At 44.0% G+C, this 18,674-nt stretch overlaps 1 protein-coding gene across 1 annotated transcript in view; it reads left to right on the forward strand.

The window, feature by feature from the left end:
- Window positions 1-18,674, forward strand: part of NR2E3 (nuclear receptor subfamily 2 group E member 3) — a 79,082-nt gene that overhangs the window by 40,643 nt on the left and 19,765 nt on the right. The window contains exons 4-8 of the mRNA XM_038747327.1: window positions 9,230-9,344; window positions 13,141-13,291; window positions 14,110-14,213; window positions 15,661-15,927; window positions 18,486-18,667. Coding sequence (XP_038603255.1) covers window positions 9,230-9,344; window positions 13,141-13,291; window positions 14,110-14,213; window positions 15,661-15,927; window positions 18,486-18,667 — 819 coding nt within the window. The remainder of the gene's footprint in view (window positions 1-9,229; window positions 9,345-13,140; window positions 13,292-14,109; window positions 14,214-15,660; window positions 15,928-18,485; window positions 18,668-18,674) is intronic.

Genomic DNA, 18,674 nt, shown 5'->3' on the forward strand with positions numbered 1-18,674 from the left:
TTAAACGCTGGTGCTCACACCTACCTGCCCTTTATTTTCACACGTCTGTCTTCCCCTGCGAGAGTGTAAGCTTCGTAAGGCTGGGGATCTTGTCTACTAACTCTCCTGTACTTACCGGAGCATTTAATACAGTGCTGTGCACTCAATAGGCATTGAAGGGCTAGTGGCAAAATGAACTGGGATCCAGCATCCATTGCTGCTCCTGGCTTCCTGGGCAAACTGGGCAAAAAAATGGGATTCAACAGAGGAAAACATTATCAATCATTAATAATAATGATAATAATAATAATAGTGATGGAAATTGTTAAGCACTTACTATGTGCAAGGCACTGTTCTAAGCCACTGAGGTGGATACAAGCAAATTGAGTTAGACACAGTCCCTATCCCACGTGGGGCTCACAGTCTCAATCCCCATTTTACAGATGAGGCAACTGAAGCACAGAGAAGTGAGGTGACTTTCCCAAGTCACACAGCAGACAGGTGGTAGAGCCAGAATTAGAACCCATGACCTTTTGATTCCTCGGCCCATGCTCTTCCCACTAGGCCAGTTGCTTTGAAATTAGTATTATGAATCTGGGGTATCTATGTCTTCAAGGTGACCGGATCCATCCTGTACAGGGACCGTCCACAAATCTTTTTAAACTGTTCAAAAGAAGAAACAGGAAAGAAAAGATTATCCCCAGATTATCAAGGTAAAGAGCAGGTATTGTCAAAATACCATTTGAAAAAAAAAATCCAATAGGTTATGGAAATTTCACACTGGTTCAGAAAATCTTCTGGAAGGTAGAAACAAAGAATCATAAGTATGCAGGGACCCTACTTAAATTTGCCAATTCCCTGGCTTCCCAGCTATCTCATTTAGATTAGCTATCTCTAGTTTAAAAAGGAAAGTTAATAGGAAACAGATGGTTTATTAAACTTTTGACTTGCTGATTTTCTTTAGGATCAGGATGTATACTGCTTTGTTTGGCCTCTGCAAAGTCCTGTTAGCTCTGCAAGTTGTGTTCCTGAAGAAACCTGCGTTATGGAGAAAACACACTCTAATGCCACATGTATGAACATGACCCAGGGCTAGCATCTAACAATAGGTGAGTTTGGGAGAAGTCATGGGGGAGCGGCACTTAAAAAAATCTAGAAATCTGAGTCTCTTCTTGGCTCAGGAGGGGTGAGAGTCCCCCTGGCCAGAGGTAGTTTTAATTGATGGATGGAATTGCTTGAATTGTTAACAATTAACGATTGTTAACACTGAACTCTTTGACTTATTCTTACCAAAGAGCAGGCAATGGGATCTGGAAGGCAGACCCAGATACACAAGGGGCCTAATGCCAGAGGGAGGACAACAGGTTGAGGAAGGAGTTTCAGTGGCTCAATTGTAATTATTGAGCTCCTATTGTATGCAGAACACTGTACTAAAGTGCGTGAGAAACTAGTAGACAGGATCTGTGTTTTGAAGAAATGACAGTTTAGTGGAAGAGACAGACACTAAAATGAATTATGGATAGGAGGGAATAGTAGAGTGTAAATATATCTACCTAAGTGATTTAGGAGGTGAGGAGATGGATGCAGTAGTCAAACTTGCATATGAAGAATGTGTAGAACAGTGTGGTAGGTTTTTGGATGGATAGGGAGGGGGTCAGGCTGGGGAATCTTGGCAATATTTTGCAGGAAGAACTGACAGGATTTGGTGACAGACTGAGTCTAAAGGTTGAAGATGAGGAGTTAAGGATAATACCAAGGTTATGGAGGACAACCATGGTTCACACATAATTAGTACAGTGCCTGGTACATAGTAAGTGCTTAAAAAATACCCCTATCATTATTCTATTAAGCATAATAAACTGAAGATTATGTCAGTTCCATTGTAAAACATGTCCTAGTGAGGAGGTTCTTAGAGGGAACTTGGTTCCTTTTTGGTGAACCATGGCTCTGGGCTCAGTCATGAAATTAACATTACCAGCAAGACTAGTGGGGTTCACCTGTAGAGCTTAGAGAGTTTTGGAACGAGCTATTCTTTGGCAGCCTAGCTCCTACAAATAAATCACTCCAGTCATTCATAGAAGCTCCATGCATGGGAATGCTTTGGGAGGAGAGAGGGAACCAGCCAAGTAGAAGAAAATTCATCCTGACTTTGAGGGAATGTGCAGTTTGTGAGCTTTTCAGTTCTCATTTCCTAGTGAAGTTGAAATACATTAAATTTGATGTCAGAGGATGGAAAAAGTGGGAAAACACCAAGTCAGAGTAAAAAGTTGGGCCCTAAGGGAAAGGACTACATAAATAGAATTTTGTGGTGGTAGAATCTTGTGTTTAACTAATAATATGGCAATGTAGAAAAGCAGCATGGCCTAATGAGAAGAGGCATGGGAAGACAGCACAGGCCTCAGAGCCAACAGACAAGATGCCTAACCCTGGCTGTGCTGTGTGATATAATAACAATAATAATAATAACAACAGGTAACTGTGCTTCCATTTCCTCATCTGTAAAATGGGGATTAAGACTGTGAGCCCCATGTGGGACATGGACTGCATCCAACCTGATTAGCTTGTATCTACCCCAGTGCTTAGTACTGTATGTCGCACATAGTAAGTGCTTAAAAAATACAGTAATTATTACTATCACAATAAATAGCTACAATAGTTTTGCTCTTATCTTGCCCCTAGATTGTATGCTCTTTGTGGGCAGGGAATGTGTCTACCAACTCAGTTGTATTGTACTCTCCCAATTCAAACAGTAAGTACTCGCTAAATACCATTGATTGATTCCACAATTTCAAAGGGCTTCCCTCTCAGTGAAGCATTATTCCATTTTATGTGGAAAATTCATTTTTATATGTTGGTAAGGAGAGGGCAGTGTCTGTATGCAATTTTAGCCTGGAGCCAAAAGAGCTATATTGTTTATCGTTAGAGAGTGCCCTTGCTATAATGCCCCTCTCTGAGTTGTGCACCTGTAATATTACAATATTGTAAGTTTTAATATTTGTCTGTGTCCACAGCTGTCCAAGAGAAGCAGGACGGCTGCTGTGTCTAGCTTAATGCTCAGCTTCACGCTGGGTGAATTTACTAAAACAGTCACCGAACAGGGATATATGATTTCAGATTTCTCCAAGTTGATCATCTGTAAAATGAGCCCATGGCCCAGAAATATATATCCACAGGGCCTTGGCATTAATTTATTTCAGCTAGGGCCGTCCCACCCCCACAAGCTGACAGAGGGAGAAACACATACCAAAATGCAACAGGGATATCTACTACATTATTGGAACCCCAAGAATGAAATGATAGAAAGAATTGAGTTCCATGTGTTTTGGTGTTATAACTTGTAGCACACCCACTATGAGAAATAGAAACAGTGTGGTCTAGTGGAAAGAACATAGGCCTGGGCATTAGAGGACCTGGGTTCTAATTCCATCTCCTCCATGTCTGCTTTGTGAGCTTGGCCAAGTCACTTTATTTCTCTTTGCCTCAGTCACCTCATCTGTAAAATGGGGATTAAAACCACAAGCCCCATGTGGGGCATGGACTGTGTCTGACCTGATTAGCTTGTGTCTACCCCAGTGCTTTGTACAGTACCTGGCACATTGTATGCACTTAACAAGTACCATTTTAAAAAAGTAGAAGAGAGGGAAGTGTACCGTAAAAAGCCGGTTGTTTTGGAGATTGTTACTGGAACAGGTGGAGTGGAATGAAGTGGATGTTTTGGATTTCTGTGGGAGAAATCAGCAGACTGATAATGACTCTATGTCTAATTGCCAAATCCATCACCATATGGCAGTTGACTGATCAAAGGGGATTGATTGAATCAGAGCTGCAGATTCAATCCCTGGGCTAATGGTATTGGTTAAACTAGCAAACTCCACTTGACCTGTTTGGTCATCTCTCTTTTCTTCTTCGATGCAATAAATGGATTAGTGCACAGACTGCCATGTGTCTGTTTCTACAGTAATTACCCAACATTAAAGGATAAAAGAACACATAGAGGTATGTCTGTTTATTCAGTCGCATACTATGCAGAGCATCATTCTAACAGCCTGATGTACACATCAAAAAAATCGATCTTGTCTCTGCTCTCAAGAATGTTGTGAAGGGGAAGATAAATATATAAAGAGCATAAACACGTACTTATAAATTCAGGGAATTCAAGAAAGCACAACTCTTCCCATCTTCAAGCCATCCTAAGAGCCCACCTCCTCCCGGAAGCCTTCTCTGATGGAATCCCATCACGTTTAGAGGTAACAACCCAACAGCCTCTCTTAGCACTTATGATGGATCATGATACCCATCTTTTAGCATTTATTCAAATATATATATAGTGTAAATATGTCAGGAGGGAATAGAATAAATTGCATGTACAACTGAATTTATTCATATATTCATTATATATTATATATGAATTTATTCAAATATTTGAATATATATAAAGTCAGTTGTACATGCAATTATTCATTCTGTTCAATCCTGACATATTTACACAATTATATATTTTATTATTATCTATTTTATCCTTGTTCCTCCTGTTCCACTATAGGTAAGTCATTTACGTTTGTCTCCCCCATTAGATTGTAAATTCCTTGAAGGCAGGGACTGTGGACTATAGTTCTTTCGCAAGTACAGTGCTCTGCACACCGTAGGCACTGAGGAATGGCTCCTGATTGATTTTAGAGTGAGTTGAGTTGGGGGAATGGGTCAGTAATTGCTTCTGCGTTGGAGAATGGGAAATGCTTTTCACAGGAAAACTTCCTGGTTTCAGTAGCAACTTAAAAGCAAGAAATACCCCTTGTTGTGTCTACTTCCTCTCCTCCAACTTCCTTCTCGATCCTCTATGATCTGGTTTTTGCCCCCTCCATGCCACTGTGACCACCCTCTCCATGGTTATCAATAAGCTCCATATCAATAAGATCATTGAAGTGGTCTCTCCTCCATTCTAACCCTCCTCAATGTTTTTGCTATTGATTGATTGCTCTTTTGGCATTCTTGATCATCACCCCCTTCTCCTGGAGATGCTATCTAAAGGACACAGTCCTTTCCTGGTTCTCCTTTTGTCTCTGGCCACTCCCTAGTCTCTCTTGCTGACCCTTCCCCCACCTCTCCACCCTCAACTGTGGACGTCTCTGTTCTCTTTTTACATGTTCTTTTGAGGAACTCACCCACTCTGTCCCCTTCAACTGCCACCACTACCTAATGGTTCCCAAATCTACTTTGCTTTAGCGACTTTTGCTTCTGCAGTATCACCTTTCCTCTGGCCCTCAGGGCATCTCTGTGTGGAAGTCACACTGGTACTTTAATCCCTGTAGATTTAAAGGTGAATGCCTCATCTTCCCTCCCTGATTCTCTCCTACCAATGACTTTCCCACCACATTTGACAACTTCATCATCTTCTCCATCTTTGAAGCCTGCAAACTTGGCATTATCCTTGCCTCACCCTTCTTCTCAAAAATTTCCAAAGGTTATCCATTCTTCTACACATCAAGCTGAAAATTCTTGATAAGAAAACTTTACTCTCTTCTCCCACTAGCACCACAGTTAGCCCCCTCTGTTCCTCTCAGGCTAACTAGCCTAGTCAGTGTGTTTTGTTCTTGTGTCTCCTACCTGGGGAGCTGGGGAAAAGAGCACTTAATTAGGGAAGGCCTCTTGGAGGAGATGTGACTTTACTAAATCATTGAATTATTGTAATATATAGTATTCTATAGAGGTAATTGAATATTAAATAGAATATCTATTATGCCCGCTATAGAATATTGTATTCCAAGAAGTCACCACTGACGTTGAAGTTCACCTATGAGGGTGTGTGTGACTGAACAGGCAGACTCTTGCATTGTTTTCATAAGGAATAATATTGTTGAACATTTATCAACTAACTGAGCCCTAACATTATGCTAGTATCAAAACACACAATTAACCATTGAACAAAAAACCTAAAGCTAGACAGAATTGTCTTCTAGACAGAAGATCTAGACCTAAACAGAATTGCTTCTAGACAGAAGAACTAGACATGTCTTCTAGACAGAAGACCTAGAAAAAGAACCACAAGTTTAAAAGGTTAATCAGAAATTATATTTTTGTTCCTTAGATGAGATTTCATCTTAAAGGGGCCAATCTTTAAAGGTACGTACAGGTACATGCATATTTTAAAATTGCATATTATAAGTTATTTATTTAAATACATGCCTGTCTCCCCCTCTAGATTGTAAGCTCGTTGTGGACAGGGAACATGTCTGCCAACTCTGTTGTATTGTACTCTCCCGAGCGCTTAGTACCATGCTCTGCAAATAGTAGACGCTCAGTAAATACAATTGATCGGCTGATGTGCCATCTTCCCATAATTTATAAATGGAATGCTGAGGCTTGGAGTTGAACAGGACTCTGGCTGACCAGCCTGGAAGCTGGGTGATATAGTCCCGTTGGGACCAGCTACATACATGGTCATAGTCATATAAGCAGTGGGTTTTAGTGAGGGCCTACTGAATGTAATCAATGATATTTACAGAGCGCTTACTATGTGCAGAGCACTGTAGTCATCACTTGGGAGGATACAACAGAGTTCGTAGAAGTGATCCCTGCCCACACATGTTTAGAGTCTAGAGGAGAAGACAGATATTAATATAACTAAATCCCTCTAGGCTGTAGGCTCATTGTGGACAGGGAATGTATCTATTATTGTTATAGTGTACTCTCCCAAGTGCTTCGTACAGTGCTGTGCACACAGTAAGCACTCAATAAATACAATTGACTGACAAATCATTTAAAATATATGATTTAAAGATATGCATGTATCTTTATGTATCTTTAAAAATAGGCACCTAATGCACTGTACTAAATGTTTGGGAAGTACAACAGTCCCTTAGGCTGTGAACCGCAAGTGGGACAGGGATTGTGTCCAACCTGATTATCTTTTATCCACACCAGGGCTTAGTACAGTGGTTGGCATAGAGTGAGCTCTAAACAGATACCACAATTATTAACAGAAGCACAAGACTTGTTCTAAGCCCTGGAGGAGTTTACATTCTAATGGGGTGCTAGACATAGAAATATTCACAGGTAGTGGGATGAGAAAAAATAGAATTAAAAGTTCAAGTGACTAGATATCTATCCATAGGTAACTATTTACAAGTGTTGAGGATGGACACAAAGCAAGACTTAGAAAGGGTAAGAGATGCAAGAGTCTGCTTAATCAATCAATAAATGGTATTTATTGAGTGCTTACTCTGTGCAGATCACTGTACTAAGCACTTGGGAGAGTACAATGCAACTGTGTTGACAGAGAAGTTCTCTGCCCACAATGATCTTCCAGTCCAGAAGGGGAGACAGACATTTTCTTGTTTTATGCTGTCCAGTTGTCTCCAACCCTTAGTGTCACCATGGACACATCTCTCCCAGAATGCCCCGCCTCCATCTGCAATCGTTCTGGTAGTGTATCAGTAGAATTTTCTTGGTAAAAATATAGAAGCGGTTTACCACAGCCTCCTTCCATGCAGTAAACCTGACTCTCCGCCCTCGACTCTCTCAACTGCTGCTGCTGCCCAGCACGGGTGAGTTTTGACTTGTAGCAGACCACCTTCCACTTGCTAGCCACTGCCCAAGCTAGGAATGGATGTCTCTGCTTGACTCTCCCTCTCGTAGTCGAGACTGGTAAAGTGCTGGAAACCCTGAGAGAGGAGACAGATATTAATATAAACAAAAAATGTACAATATATGATTTAATGATGCATATATAAGTGCTGTGGGACTGAGGGTAGGGCGAATATAAATGCCTAAATATCACACATCCAAGTGCTGACACAGAAGGTGGGGGCCGGTGGGAGGAGAGGGCTTAATTGGTGAAGGTGAAACATGCAACATGCAGACGTTGACACCTCCATTAGATTCTTTCACCAAACCAAGAATCTTCCTCCCCAGCCCTTCATGCTGCTAACCTGGAATTCTAGGGTGTTTGTAACCCCTCTCCTCTGTCAAAAGATCACTGAGGAAGACAGAAGCCCCTTTTCCTAAAGACCTGTAATCATCATCTCAGCAGGGTTTCTCTTTCCCTGCTCAATAATGCAGGAAGCACACTCACAGCCAGGACAGAGAATCCAGGGACTTTACCCTGGTGAGAAAAATCACATGGCATTAAAAATGCATTTATTATTAGCTGCCCTTGTATAATGGATGATCTCCGCCCCCACTTTCAAGAATACCTCCAGAAGGCAAAGGGAATTGAGTGGCAGTTATGTAGGCAGTCCACTGAGTGAACAGGGCCACCCCTGTTTGCTCAGTGGGCATTGTGATCCTCCCAGGGAGTCAAAGAGATCAAATTCACAATGGGAAATGGGGCCAAAACTCACCTGAGCCATCCAAAGTGATGACTGAACAAATAAGATATAATCATCCTATCAGAGCAATATAAAGGAGCATTGAGATGAGAGAGCAGGGTGTGTGCGTGTGTGTGTGTGTGTGTGTGAGTGTGTGTTGGTGTGGGAGGGGGAGTGTTTCGTTCCTTTTCTGTGGTGTGTGAGAGGGTTTAGGTGTCTACTGGTTTCCAGTTACAATGAGCAGGCTCCATGCAACACTCATTGATGGGTCTCAGCGCCTTTTTAATTCTTCATAGTGTGGCTGATTGATCCACCTTTGAAGAGACAGTAAAGATTAAGATGACAAATAAGCATCTGCTTACACAGTGTTAAGAGGTAATCTTCCAGTCTGAGCTTTAGGAACCTTGAAGAGAGCAAGACTCTCTCTCTCTCTCTCTCTCTCTCTCTCTCTCTCTCTCTCTCTCTCTCTCTCTTTCTCTCTCCTCCTAGAGTCCCCAGGAGAGAGAAGGGGGTTGCAATCAGCAACGAGTGGCCTTGGTTCTCTGCCACTGGGGGAAGGAGAGGGGCTCAACTCCTGGGCTGATGGATCAGCCAGACTCTCCCTAAACCCCACCTGTCTTTGCAGCAGTAGGGATTTGAGTGAAGAGCTGCTACTCTCCTTCCTCTGTCTGTCTCAGCTTCTTCAGCATCAATGACAAGAGCTGGCTTGCAGGGGTAGTCATTGCAAACAAGGTCTCCTTTTGGCTCAACTTCCACCTACTTGCCTAGTCTGGTTCCGATGGCTTAAAACCTCACTTAGGGGGTGCAATTTCAGTGCCCCCTGTGCAGGAAGAAAAAGCAGAGTAAAAGTTAAAGGCTCCCAGAAGCTGGACGAGATATCTTGAGTCAAAAGGAAACATCGTGTGGAGAAAAGCCAGTCCATCTTTCTTCTGTGTTCTCCCCAGCTGCTGCCAAGTGAGCTTTTTTCACAGGATCCTCCGTTTTTCAAAATGAACTCCAGTATATCCGCCTCTCCCTCCGAGACTGATCCGAGCACTGGTCTGGATGAGAGCCAGGCAGGTAAGTTCTATAGCTTCACTTTACTTTGTATCTACCCCAGTGCTTAGAACCCTGCTGGGCACATAGTAAGCGCTTAACAAATACCATTGTCATCATTTCTAGCCTGTTGGGCAAAGATTGCGGTGGAGCCCCCCACACCCTCTCAGGCAATGCTGCCGGGTGACACACTATGATTGAGATGGGATGGCGGAGCGGAACAGATTGGGATGGAGGGGAGAATTTCCAGTGAAGGAAAATACACTCTTTCAGTTCCCATTAGGTTTTTTTCCATCCCAAGAATATCATTTCCTTTTGAAGTGTTCACCAACTTAAATATACACAACCATCCTTAGCATTTATATTGATTTCCATTTCCACTTACCCACTCACTTATTTTTTATATATTAATCTTTTTCCGTTCCCATTATTACCAGTTACATCTATATTTTTCTTCCCACTACCACTACTGAAAATAATTTGTAATGACCTGTCCCTCCAATTAGACTGTAAGCTACTTGAAGACAGGGACTAAGTCTTTAAATTGCTTTGGTACTTTCCTAAGTGCTTAGTACAGGGTTGTGCACAAAGCAGGTGCTCAGTAAATACTGCTGAATGGGTGATTTATGGAAAAAAAAAAGCTTTGGAGGATGAAGAGAGCAATAGACTCCAGATGAAAAATGGTAATTTCAGCTCAGGACTCGAGGACATGTACAGAGAGGGGAAAATATAGACCTTGGTTGTGATTCTACTGAAAATTACCTTATCTATACCAATAGTATTGTACTTTCCAAGTGCTTAGTACAGTGCTCTGCACACAGTAACCATTCTATAAATACGATTGAATGAATGAATACAGTTTAGTTCTGCCAAGATTGGAATTTAAGATAGGTGCATGTCACAGAGTTTGTCTGTCTCCTGGTTGTTTTCTCTGCTACTATGGCTGGTCACTAGGAATGGAGAAACCATGTTTGATTAAACATTATTGCTGAAACATGGATACAAAAGCGTGTTTTGAAAAGAAGTAATATGGAATAGATATAGGTGATGATAACTGAAGAAAACAAGCTAAATTGTTCAATCTCTGAAATAAATTACAGATATGTGTAAGTCCAATTTTTACAGGGTTTGGTTCCTTCAAGCAGCAACTTGCCGGGAGAACTAATAGTGAGCAAATAAAAACACCAGAGAAATAAGATAGCCCAGTTATCACTTTGCAGGAAGGGGTAAATTCTGAAAATCTAGAAATTTAGTAGGCTTTGATATAGCTGGACTTAAGAAATGACTTACATGTGTTTCAACTTGACAGTCAGAAATCAAACACCCAGAGCAATTGCTCATGTAAACTCTAGAAGTCAAAAAGAATACTAGAATTCCCTGCTGGCAAAAGGCCAGCCTTAAAGCTGGGAAAGCACTGTGACCTTGTCTTGACCCCTCCCAATTAGCTCCAACAGGTAGAAAATGGGGACAACATCTGGAGCTATTGGGGAGCAGAAAGAAAGACAGTATGCTTCCTAGGGAGAATCAAAATGTGCTCAATTTCAAAATGACATTTAAAAGGCTGTTCAGTGACAACCGTCAGATTCTTGTCTGGGAGACTGGGGGCTGCATTTCTTTGAGTCAAAAACTGGGAAGACTTCCCGGGTCAGGGCATAGGCTGAGGGAGGCCAGAGGGCAGCGGGTTGCAGTAAGCTTCCCTCCTTTTTTTCACCTGCACGATCGTTGACTCAAAAAAGTACAACTTTGGCACCCAGGACTATCACCTTCACATTGGTTTCTACCTGCTCTATCACATTTTTTCCATGCAGGGAAGTTGAGGAAGGAAAACGTTATATTTTCCTTGGTTATTCTGATTTTCTGGGGCAGTAGAAAAAGGAAAGAAATCTGCATACTCCCCCTCCCTTAGTGACCAGTGCTGCTTGATTATGATAGATCTCTTCATGTACCTATGTGACAAGCACTGTTCTAAGCGCTGGAGTAGATTCAAGTTAATCAGGTGGGACCCGATCCCTGTCCCACATAGGGTCACACTCTTAATCCCCATTTTACAGATGAGGGAACTGAAGCCCAGAGAAGTGAAGTCGCTTGCCCAAGGTCACACAGTAGACCTGTGGTGGAGCCAGGATTAGAATCCAGGTCCTTTTGACCCTCATGTCGGTGCTCTATCCACTAAGCAAAACTGTGTCTAGCCCTACTTTCATCAACAGCCAACGCTGGCCCTTAAGAAAAGGAGAGGCCTTGTATTTGGGACTTGTAGAATCAATCAATCAAATTAATTCCAATTTAATAAATGTTAAAAATCAGCATTTGGATTTAGGTGGCCTGGTCTTATTAGAACAATATGCCACTTTGCATGTCCTCCATACTCAGATACCATCTTTAAATGCCCAGGAATTTCATCAGTTTAAGGGCTTTTGTTCAGACTGAGGTGGGTTGTAAATGTGTTTCAAAGCATCCAACTTAATGATGGCAAAGTATGAGGGTGTTTCCTCTCAGCTTTGATGGAATTGTATACCTGTATGGAGCCACTTTGGATTGGCTATATTTCCAGTTTTTTATTTTACCTTTTAAAGGAGATAACCAATTTTGTTTTGTTATTCTCCTATGTTCCCTAAAGGATGGTGCTAAGGTAGGGTTATTGAATATTGCGTAGAAAACTAGGATTCTGAAAGGGCCACCCCCCATCTATCTTTTTAGTTCTGAATAAATCGGCCAAGAGAGATAATAATAATAATAATAATGGCATTTGTTAAGCACTCACTATGTGCAAAGCACTGTTCTAAGCACTGGGGGGATACAAGGTGATCAGGTTGTCCCACGTGGGGCTCACAGTCTTCATCCCCATTTTACAGATGAGGTAACTGAGGCTCCGAGAAGTTAAGTAACTTGCCCAAGGTCACACAGCAGACATGTGGTGGAGCCGAGATTCGAATCCATGACCTCTGACTCCAAAGCCCATGCTCTTTCCACTAGGCCATGCTGCTCCTAAATATATATTAGGTCCCTTTAGAGGTGGTGTGATGGCTCTAGCTTCTAACCTCCACCCTCCCCGTTAATTCTGTCTTTGTGGGTAAAGTGAAGGAAAGATGTTACTTTTGCTCTTTCCCTCTCAATATGAACAATTTGCCCCCCTTATTTTCTTGCAGAGATGAAGTTATCGGAGGAATCAAGCATTCGTAGGGAGGGTGACAAGATGTAGAACCTCTGCCTTAAGGTTAAGATTTTGTTTCCATGAGGGCCAGCCTAGGACTACTTTGTGAATTCCCCTCCAGAGAGTCAATCAATCAATTAGTCCTATTTATTATGTGCTTACTGTAGGCAGCGAACTGTGCCAAGTGCTTGGGAGAGTACAGCGCAACAAAGTAGATATGTTCCCTGCCCACAGTGAATTGCCATTTAGAAGGGGTACCTATGACTTGTACTTTCCAAGCACTTAGTACATGCTCTGCACACAGTAAGCGCTCAATAAATACGATTGAATGAATGAATGAAAGGGGAGACAGACAAGAATATAAATTACAGATAGGTATCTAGGTGCTGTGGGGCTGAGGGAGGGTGAATAAAGGTTACAAAACCAAGTGCAAGGGCAATGCAGAAGGGAGTGGGAGAGGGGAAATGAAGGCTTAGCCAGGGAAAGCCTCTTGGCGGAGATATGCTTTTAATAAGACTTTTAAGGTGGGGAGAGAGATCGTCTGTCGGATATGAAAAGGGAGGGCATTCCAGGCCAGAAGCAGGATGTGGGCAAGGGGGTCAGCACATTGGAAAGTCAGCTGAGACTTTTTCCTTATTTATTACCCCCATCTTCTTCTTCTCCTTCTAGGTCACAGCCCTGGGCCGGGCAAAGCCCTGAGCCCCGTGCTCATGTGTAAGGTGTGTGGAGACACCAGCAGTGGGAAGCACTATGGGATCTATGCTTGCAATGGCTGCAGTGGCTTTTTCAAGAGGAGCGTGAGGAGGAAACTCATTTACCGGTGAGAGGAGAGAAACCCGTAGCTTTTGTCCTCTCGTTTCCTCAAAACGAGACAGGGCTTGGGATGTGCATGCTGCAACCACCTTAAGGAAATCAGTTAATTAATCGTATTTATTGAGTGCCTACCGTGTGCAGAGCACTGTACTAGGTGCCAAGGAAAACCTACCCTACTGCTCTACCCACATGTCCAGCCTCTCCTCAATGCTTTTTGTAAAAATGATATTTACTAAGTGCCTGCCATGTACCTAGCACTGTGCCAAGTTTTTGGAATGGATACAAGATCATAAGTATGTGGGGGTCTCAGACTGAGACAGGGACAGTAGATCAATCGATTAATCATTTGTATATATTTAGGGTTTATTGTGTGCAGAGCACTGTGCTAAGTGCTTGGGAGAGTACAATATAACAGAGTCGGTAGATTCATTCCCTGCCCACAGCAAGCTTATGGTCTAGACAGGGAGCTAGACATTAATATAAATAAATCAATTACGGATATGTACATAAGTGCTTGGGGCTGAGGGAGGGCTGAATAAAGGTGAATAAATCCAAGTGCAAGGGGTGACACAGAAGGGAGTGGGAAAAGAAGGAAATGCATTTTTAAATGGTGAAATTGAGGCTCAGAGAAGTGACTTGTCCAAGGTCTTCCAGCAGGTCTGGCCACTTGCCTCTCAAGCCCATGCTCCTTCCCCAAGGCCATGTTGCTTCCTCCTCCCCTACAGATCAATCTCAATCCAGACTTGCAGGAAAGAATGCAGCAGACTGTTCAATGCTCTGTGGACAGGACCATCCGAGGGTAACCGGGTTGTGCATTTTCCACAGGTGCCAAGCAGGCACTGGAATGTGTCCGGTGGACAAAGCACACAGAAATCAGTGTCAGGCCTGCAGGCTGAGGAAGTGCTTGCAGGCCGGAATGAACAAAGATGGTAAGTTTGGGAGTTCTGCTTAGATGGGAGGAGGATGGCAGAGCGCCGGATTAGAGAATACATGAAACCGGAGCAAGACGTGGACTTGTATAAGGCCCAGTTTGTACTTAGGGCCTGCAGTGAGGGGTTTGCCCAACTCAAATTATATAGGGAAGCAGCATGGTATAATGGATAGAGCACGGGCCCGGGAGTCAAAAGGTCATGGGTTCTAATCCTGCCTCTGTCACTTGTCAGTTTTGTGACCTTGGGCAAGTCACTTCTCTGTGCCTCAGTTACCTCATCTGTAAAATGGGGTTTGAGACTGGGAGCCCCACCTGGGACAGGGACGGTGTCCAACTCGATTTGCTTGTATCCATCCCAGCACTAAGTACAGCGCCTGACACACAGTAAGCACTTAACAGATATCATTATTAATAATAATAATAGTAATTGGTTATAAGAACATCTTTAGGAAGAATAACTAGGGGGACCTTGTGGTCTAGTTGAAGATAAAGAGATCTGGGCTGCTCTGGGAGAAATCACCATAATAATGGTGATGGTCATCATCATCATAATTATTGTATTTGTTAAACACTTACTATATTTCAAGCACTGTACTAAGTACTGGGGTAAATACAGACAATCAGGTTGGACACAGTCTCTACCTCACACAGGGCTCTCATTCTGAGTTAGAGGGAGGCGGGGTGAATCCCTCATTTCACAGATGAAGTAACTGAGGTTCAGAGGAAGTGAAGTGACTTACCCAAGGTCACACAGAAGATAAGAGTCAGAGTTGGGATTAGAACCCAGTCAGTCAGTCAGTCAGCCAATCATATTTATTGAGCGCTTACTCTGTGCAGAGTACTGTACTAAGCGCTCGGCACAGTACAATATAATAATAAACAGACACATTTCCTGCCCACAGCGAGCTTACCAACTAGAGGGGAAGACAGATGTTAATATTAATAAATAAATTACAGCTATGTACATAAGTGCTTTGAGGCTGGGAAGGGGGATGAATAAAGGGAGCATGTCAGGGTGACGCAGAAGGGAGTGGAAGAGGAAAAGAGGGCTTAGTCAGGGAATGTCCCGTGGAGGAGATACGCCTTCAATAAGGTTTTGAAGACAGGGAGAGTAATTGTCTGTTGGAGATAATGAGGGAGGGTGTTCCAGGCCAGGGGTCGTTGGTGAGATAGATGAGATGTAGGTACAGTGAGAAGGTTAGCATTAGAGGAGCAAACCCAGGTCTTTCTGACTCCCAAGCCCCGGCTCTTTCCAGTAGGCCATACTTCTTCCCTGAAGCATCATCGTAATTACAGTATTTGATGAGTGCCAAACACTATACTAAGTGCTGGGGCAGATACTAAGACCTGGGGCAGATACCAGATAGGCAGGTCGGACTCAGTCCCTACCCCCATCATGAGGCTCCCCGCCTGATAGGAGTCTCATGTTGCTCCCTTTCCAACAGCCGTCCAGAATGAGCGGCAGCCCCGGAGTTTGGCCCAGGTGCGCCTCGATGGCATCGACTTCAATTCTCACCTCAAGCCCGAGCACCTTGCCACCACCCACGAGGCCCCTCCATCTTCCTGCCCCTCCCTGCAGGGCCTCCAGGGCCCCATTTCCTCCATCGTCTCCGCGCTTCCGGGCCCAAGGGCCCTGTCCCCATCCAGCAACCACCGCTTCATGGCCAGCCTGATGACTGCTGAGACCTGTGCCAAGCTGGAGCCTGAGGATGGTGAGTTAGGGCCCCTTTCCTTATGCTCCCCCAGTTCCGGGGCCGAGAAGCTCACCCGTCCTGCAGACCCGATCTGTTCTTTGCCTTTTTTCCTCTCCTGAAGGAAGGGTCCAGATCCTGTGTCCAAACAGGCTGTGTCCCACATGAATCACATGGGACAGAATGGGAACAATGTTCTCTCCCTGCTGTTATACAACTCGAAGTTCTCTGATGAACTTTTCCATTATACTTTGGGCAAGTGGATAATAATAATAATTGAGGTATTTGTTAAGTGCTTACCACGTTCCATACACCATACTAAGTGTTGGGGTAGATACAAGCAAATTGGTTTGGACACAATCCCTGTCCCACGTGGGGCTCACACTCTTAATCCCCATTTTACAAATGAGGGAACTGAGGCTCAGTGAAGTGAAGTGACTTGTCCAAGGTCACACAGCAGGCTGGTGGCGGAGCTGGGATTAGAACCCAGGTCCTCTGACTCCCAGGTCTGTGAAATGGCTTCCTGAATGGGGAAGTGAATCTTGGATGGAATCAGCCTCGCATCTGCTTGGGGATGAGATTTTCATACCAGCTAATCCTTGCTTGGAAGCACAAGCCACTATTGTAAAAAAACCTGGAGGAGCAGCTGTGTTTCAGGGAAATGCCGACAATACAGTAGGCACTCTCTCTACACTGGTTCTTTTTATTCTGATTTTTGATGTGTTTTCATTTGGTCTGGAACCTGTTTTGGAAAGCATGGACCTCTTACCTCTTTGATCCAGGAGCTCAAAGATGCTTTGCAAAGGCCTCAAAACACCTCCTCAAGAGGGAGAAGAGGAAGGCTGGTCTCACCTTGACCCTGTCCCTGGACCTAGATCAGTTGCAAACTGTTACAATTCTGCTTTTAGCTTTTGACTATGAATAAGCCCCTCACTTTGAATTTGCAACTTTTTTAATGCTATTTGTTAAGCACCTGTTAAATGTCAGGCACTGTACTCAGCTCTGTAGTAGATACAAGCTAATCAATTTGGACACAATCCCTATCCCACATGGGGCTCACAGTCTTAATCCCCATTTTACAGGTGAGGTAACTGAGGCACCGAGATGTGAAGTGATTTGCCCAAAGTCAACCAGCAGACTAGTGGCAGAGCCACAACTAGAACCCAGACCCTTCCAACTTCCAGGCCCGTACTCTATCCACTAGGCCACAAAAGTTGCTTCTCAACTTTTCCTGTACATCTGGTTTTGTTTTGGCCCAGTTTGCTCTGCATTACCTTTTGAAGAACCTGGGGTGAAAGTAAAAATCCCCACCTGCAGGAATGAAGGACCGGGCCGACTTCCAGGAGCCACCCGAGCCCAGAGTTGCAGGCCAGCAGGAGTGTGGCCTGGCTTTCTTCCTTTGCCCACTTGGGAGCGGGTTCTGTACCCGCCTGTAGCGATGCCCACCCATTGCAGGAGCAGAGGGCACTGCCGGTGATCGATGACAGCCTGTCTGGTGCCCCTGGAGTTTAGGTCCTGTCCCGTGGCCTGGGCCAGGGGCTGGCACTGAGTCAGGGCCAAGGCTGCTTCTTGGCAAACATGCCAGTCCCAGAGTCCCCATAGAGTTCCCTGTCCGGGCTTCTTGGCACCGAAAACAACACAAAGAATTCCAACTGGAAAGGATGCCCCGGTTCTTATCTATACACTGATGCTCCATTCTAAGCCATCCTGCCTTCCTCTGTCCCCTGCTCTGAGTAGCCTGGAGGGAGGGGATGGGAAGTGGAGGGGGAAAAGAGTGCAAAATGCTCCTGCGATGCAGAATTGCAAACCAATACCATGGCCGAGGGATCGATTGTTTTGCCTTTTGCAAGAGCAGTTGAAGAACAACTCCTGCTTGTCTGGATTCAAAGCTCAGGATTCCATTTCAACACTTGCTGCTCTCTCCTCAATCAGTCAATCATCGGTATTTATTGAGCACTTCCTGTTTACAGAGCACTGTACTAAAAGCTTGAGAGAGTACTATACGATGGAGGTGGTAGACACCATCCCTGCCCACAACAAGCTTACAGTCTAGAGGGAGAGACTGTCATTAATATAAATAAATCATTTATCTCCTTGATACTGAATGGTGAATAGTTGTAGTAGTAGTAGCAATAATAACATTAATAATAGTAGTATTTGTTAAGCACTTACTGTGTACCAAGCACTGCACTAAGCATGGGGTGGATACAAGCATGTAGGGTTGGACACAGTCCCTGTCCCACACAGGGCTCACAGTCTTAATCCCCATTTTACAACTGAGGGAACTGAGGCCCAGAGAAGTTAAATGACTCACCCAAGGTCACACAGCAGACAAGTGGCAGGTTAGAACCCAGGTTCATCTGATTCCCAGGTCCATGCTCTATTCAGTAGGCCACACTGCCTCTGTAATGGTATCAGTGGTATTTATTAGGCGCTACTGTGTCCAGATCACTGTACTACATGTTGGGAAAGAATACACAGGTAGGAATTATTACTGGGTTGTAAGCCAAGATTTTAAAACTCTGGGCAAAGAGTTCTGCCAAGACGTGGCCAACGGTCCTCTATTTCCCCTTTTGTAGTTGATGAGAACATCGATGTCACAAGCAATGAACCTGAACGCAGCGCAACAGACTACCAGATGTCCCCGTATCCCTCCGCCAGCCCTGAGAGTGTCTACGAGACCTCAGCGCGCCTCCTCTTCATGGCCGTGAAGTGGGCGAAAAATCTACCCGTCTTCTCCAACCTGCCTTTCAGGGACCAGGTGGGTG

The sequence above is a fragment of the Tachyglossus aculeatus genome, chromosome 5 (genome assembly GCF_015852505.1).
Source record: "Tachyglossus aculeatus isolate mTacAcu1 chromosome 5, mTacAcu1.pri, whole genome shotgun sequence".
Taxonomy (NCBI): Eukaryota; Metazoa; Chordata; class Mammalia; order Monotremata; family Tachyglossidae; genus Tachyglossus; species Tachyglossus aculeatus.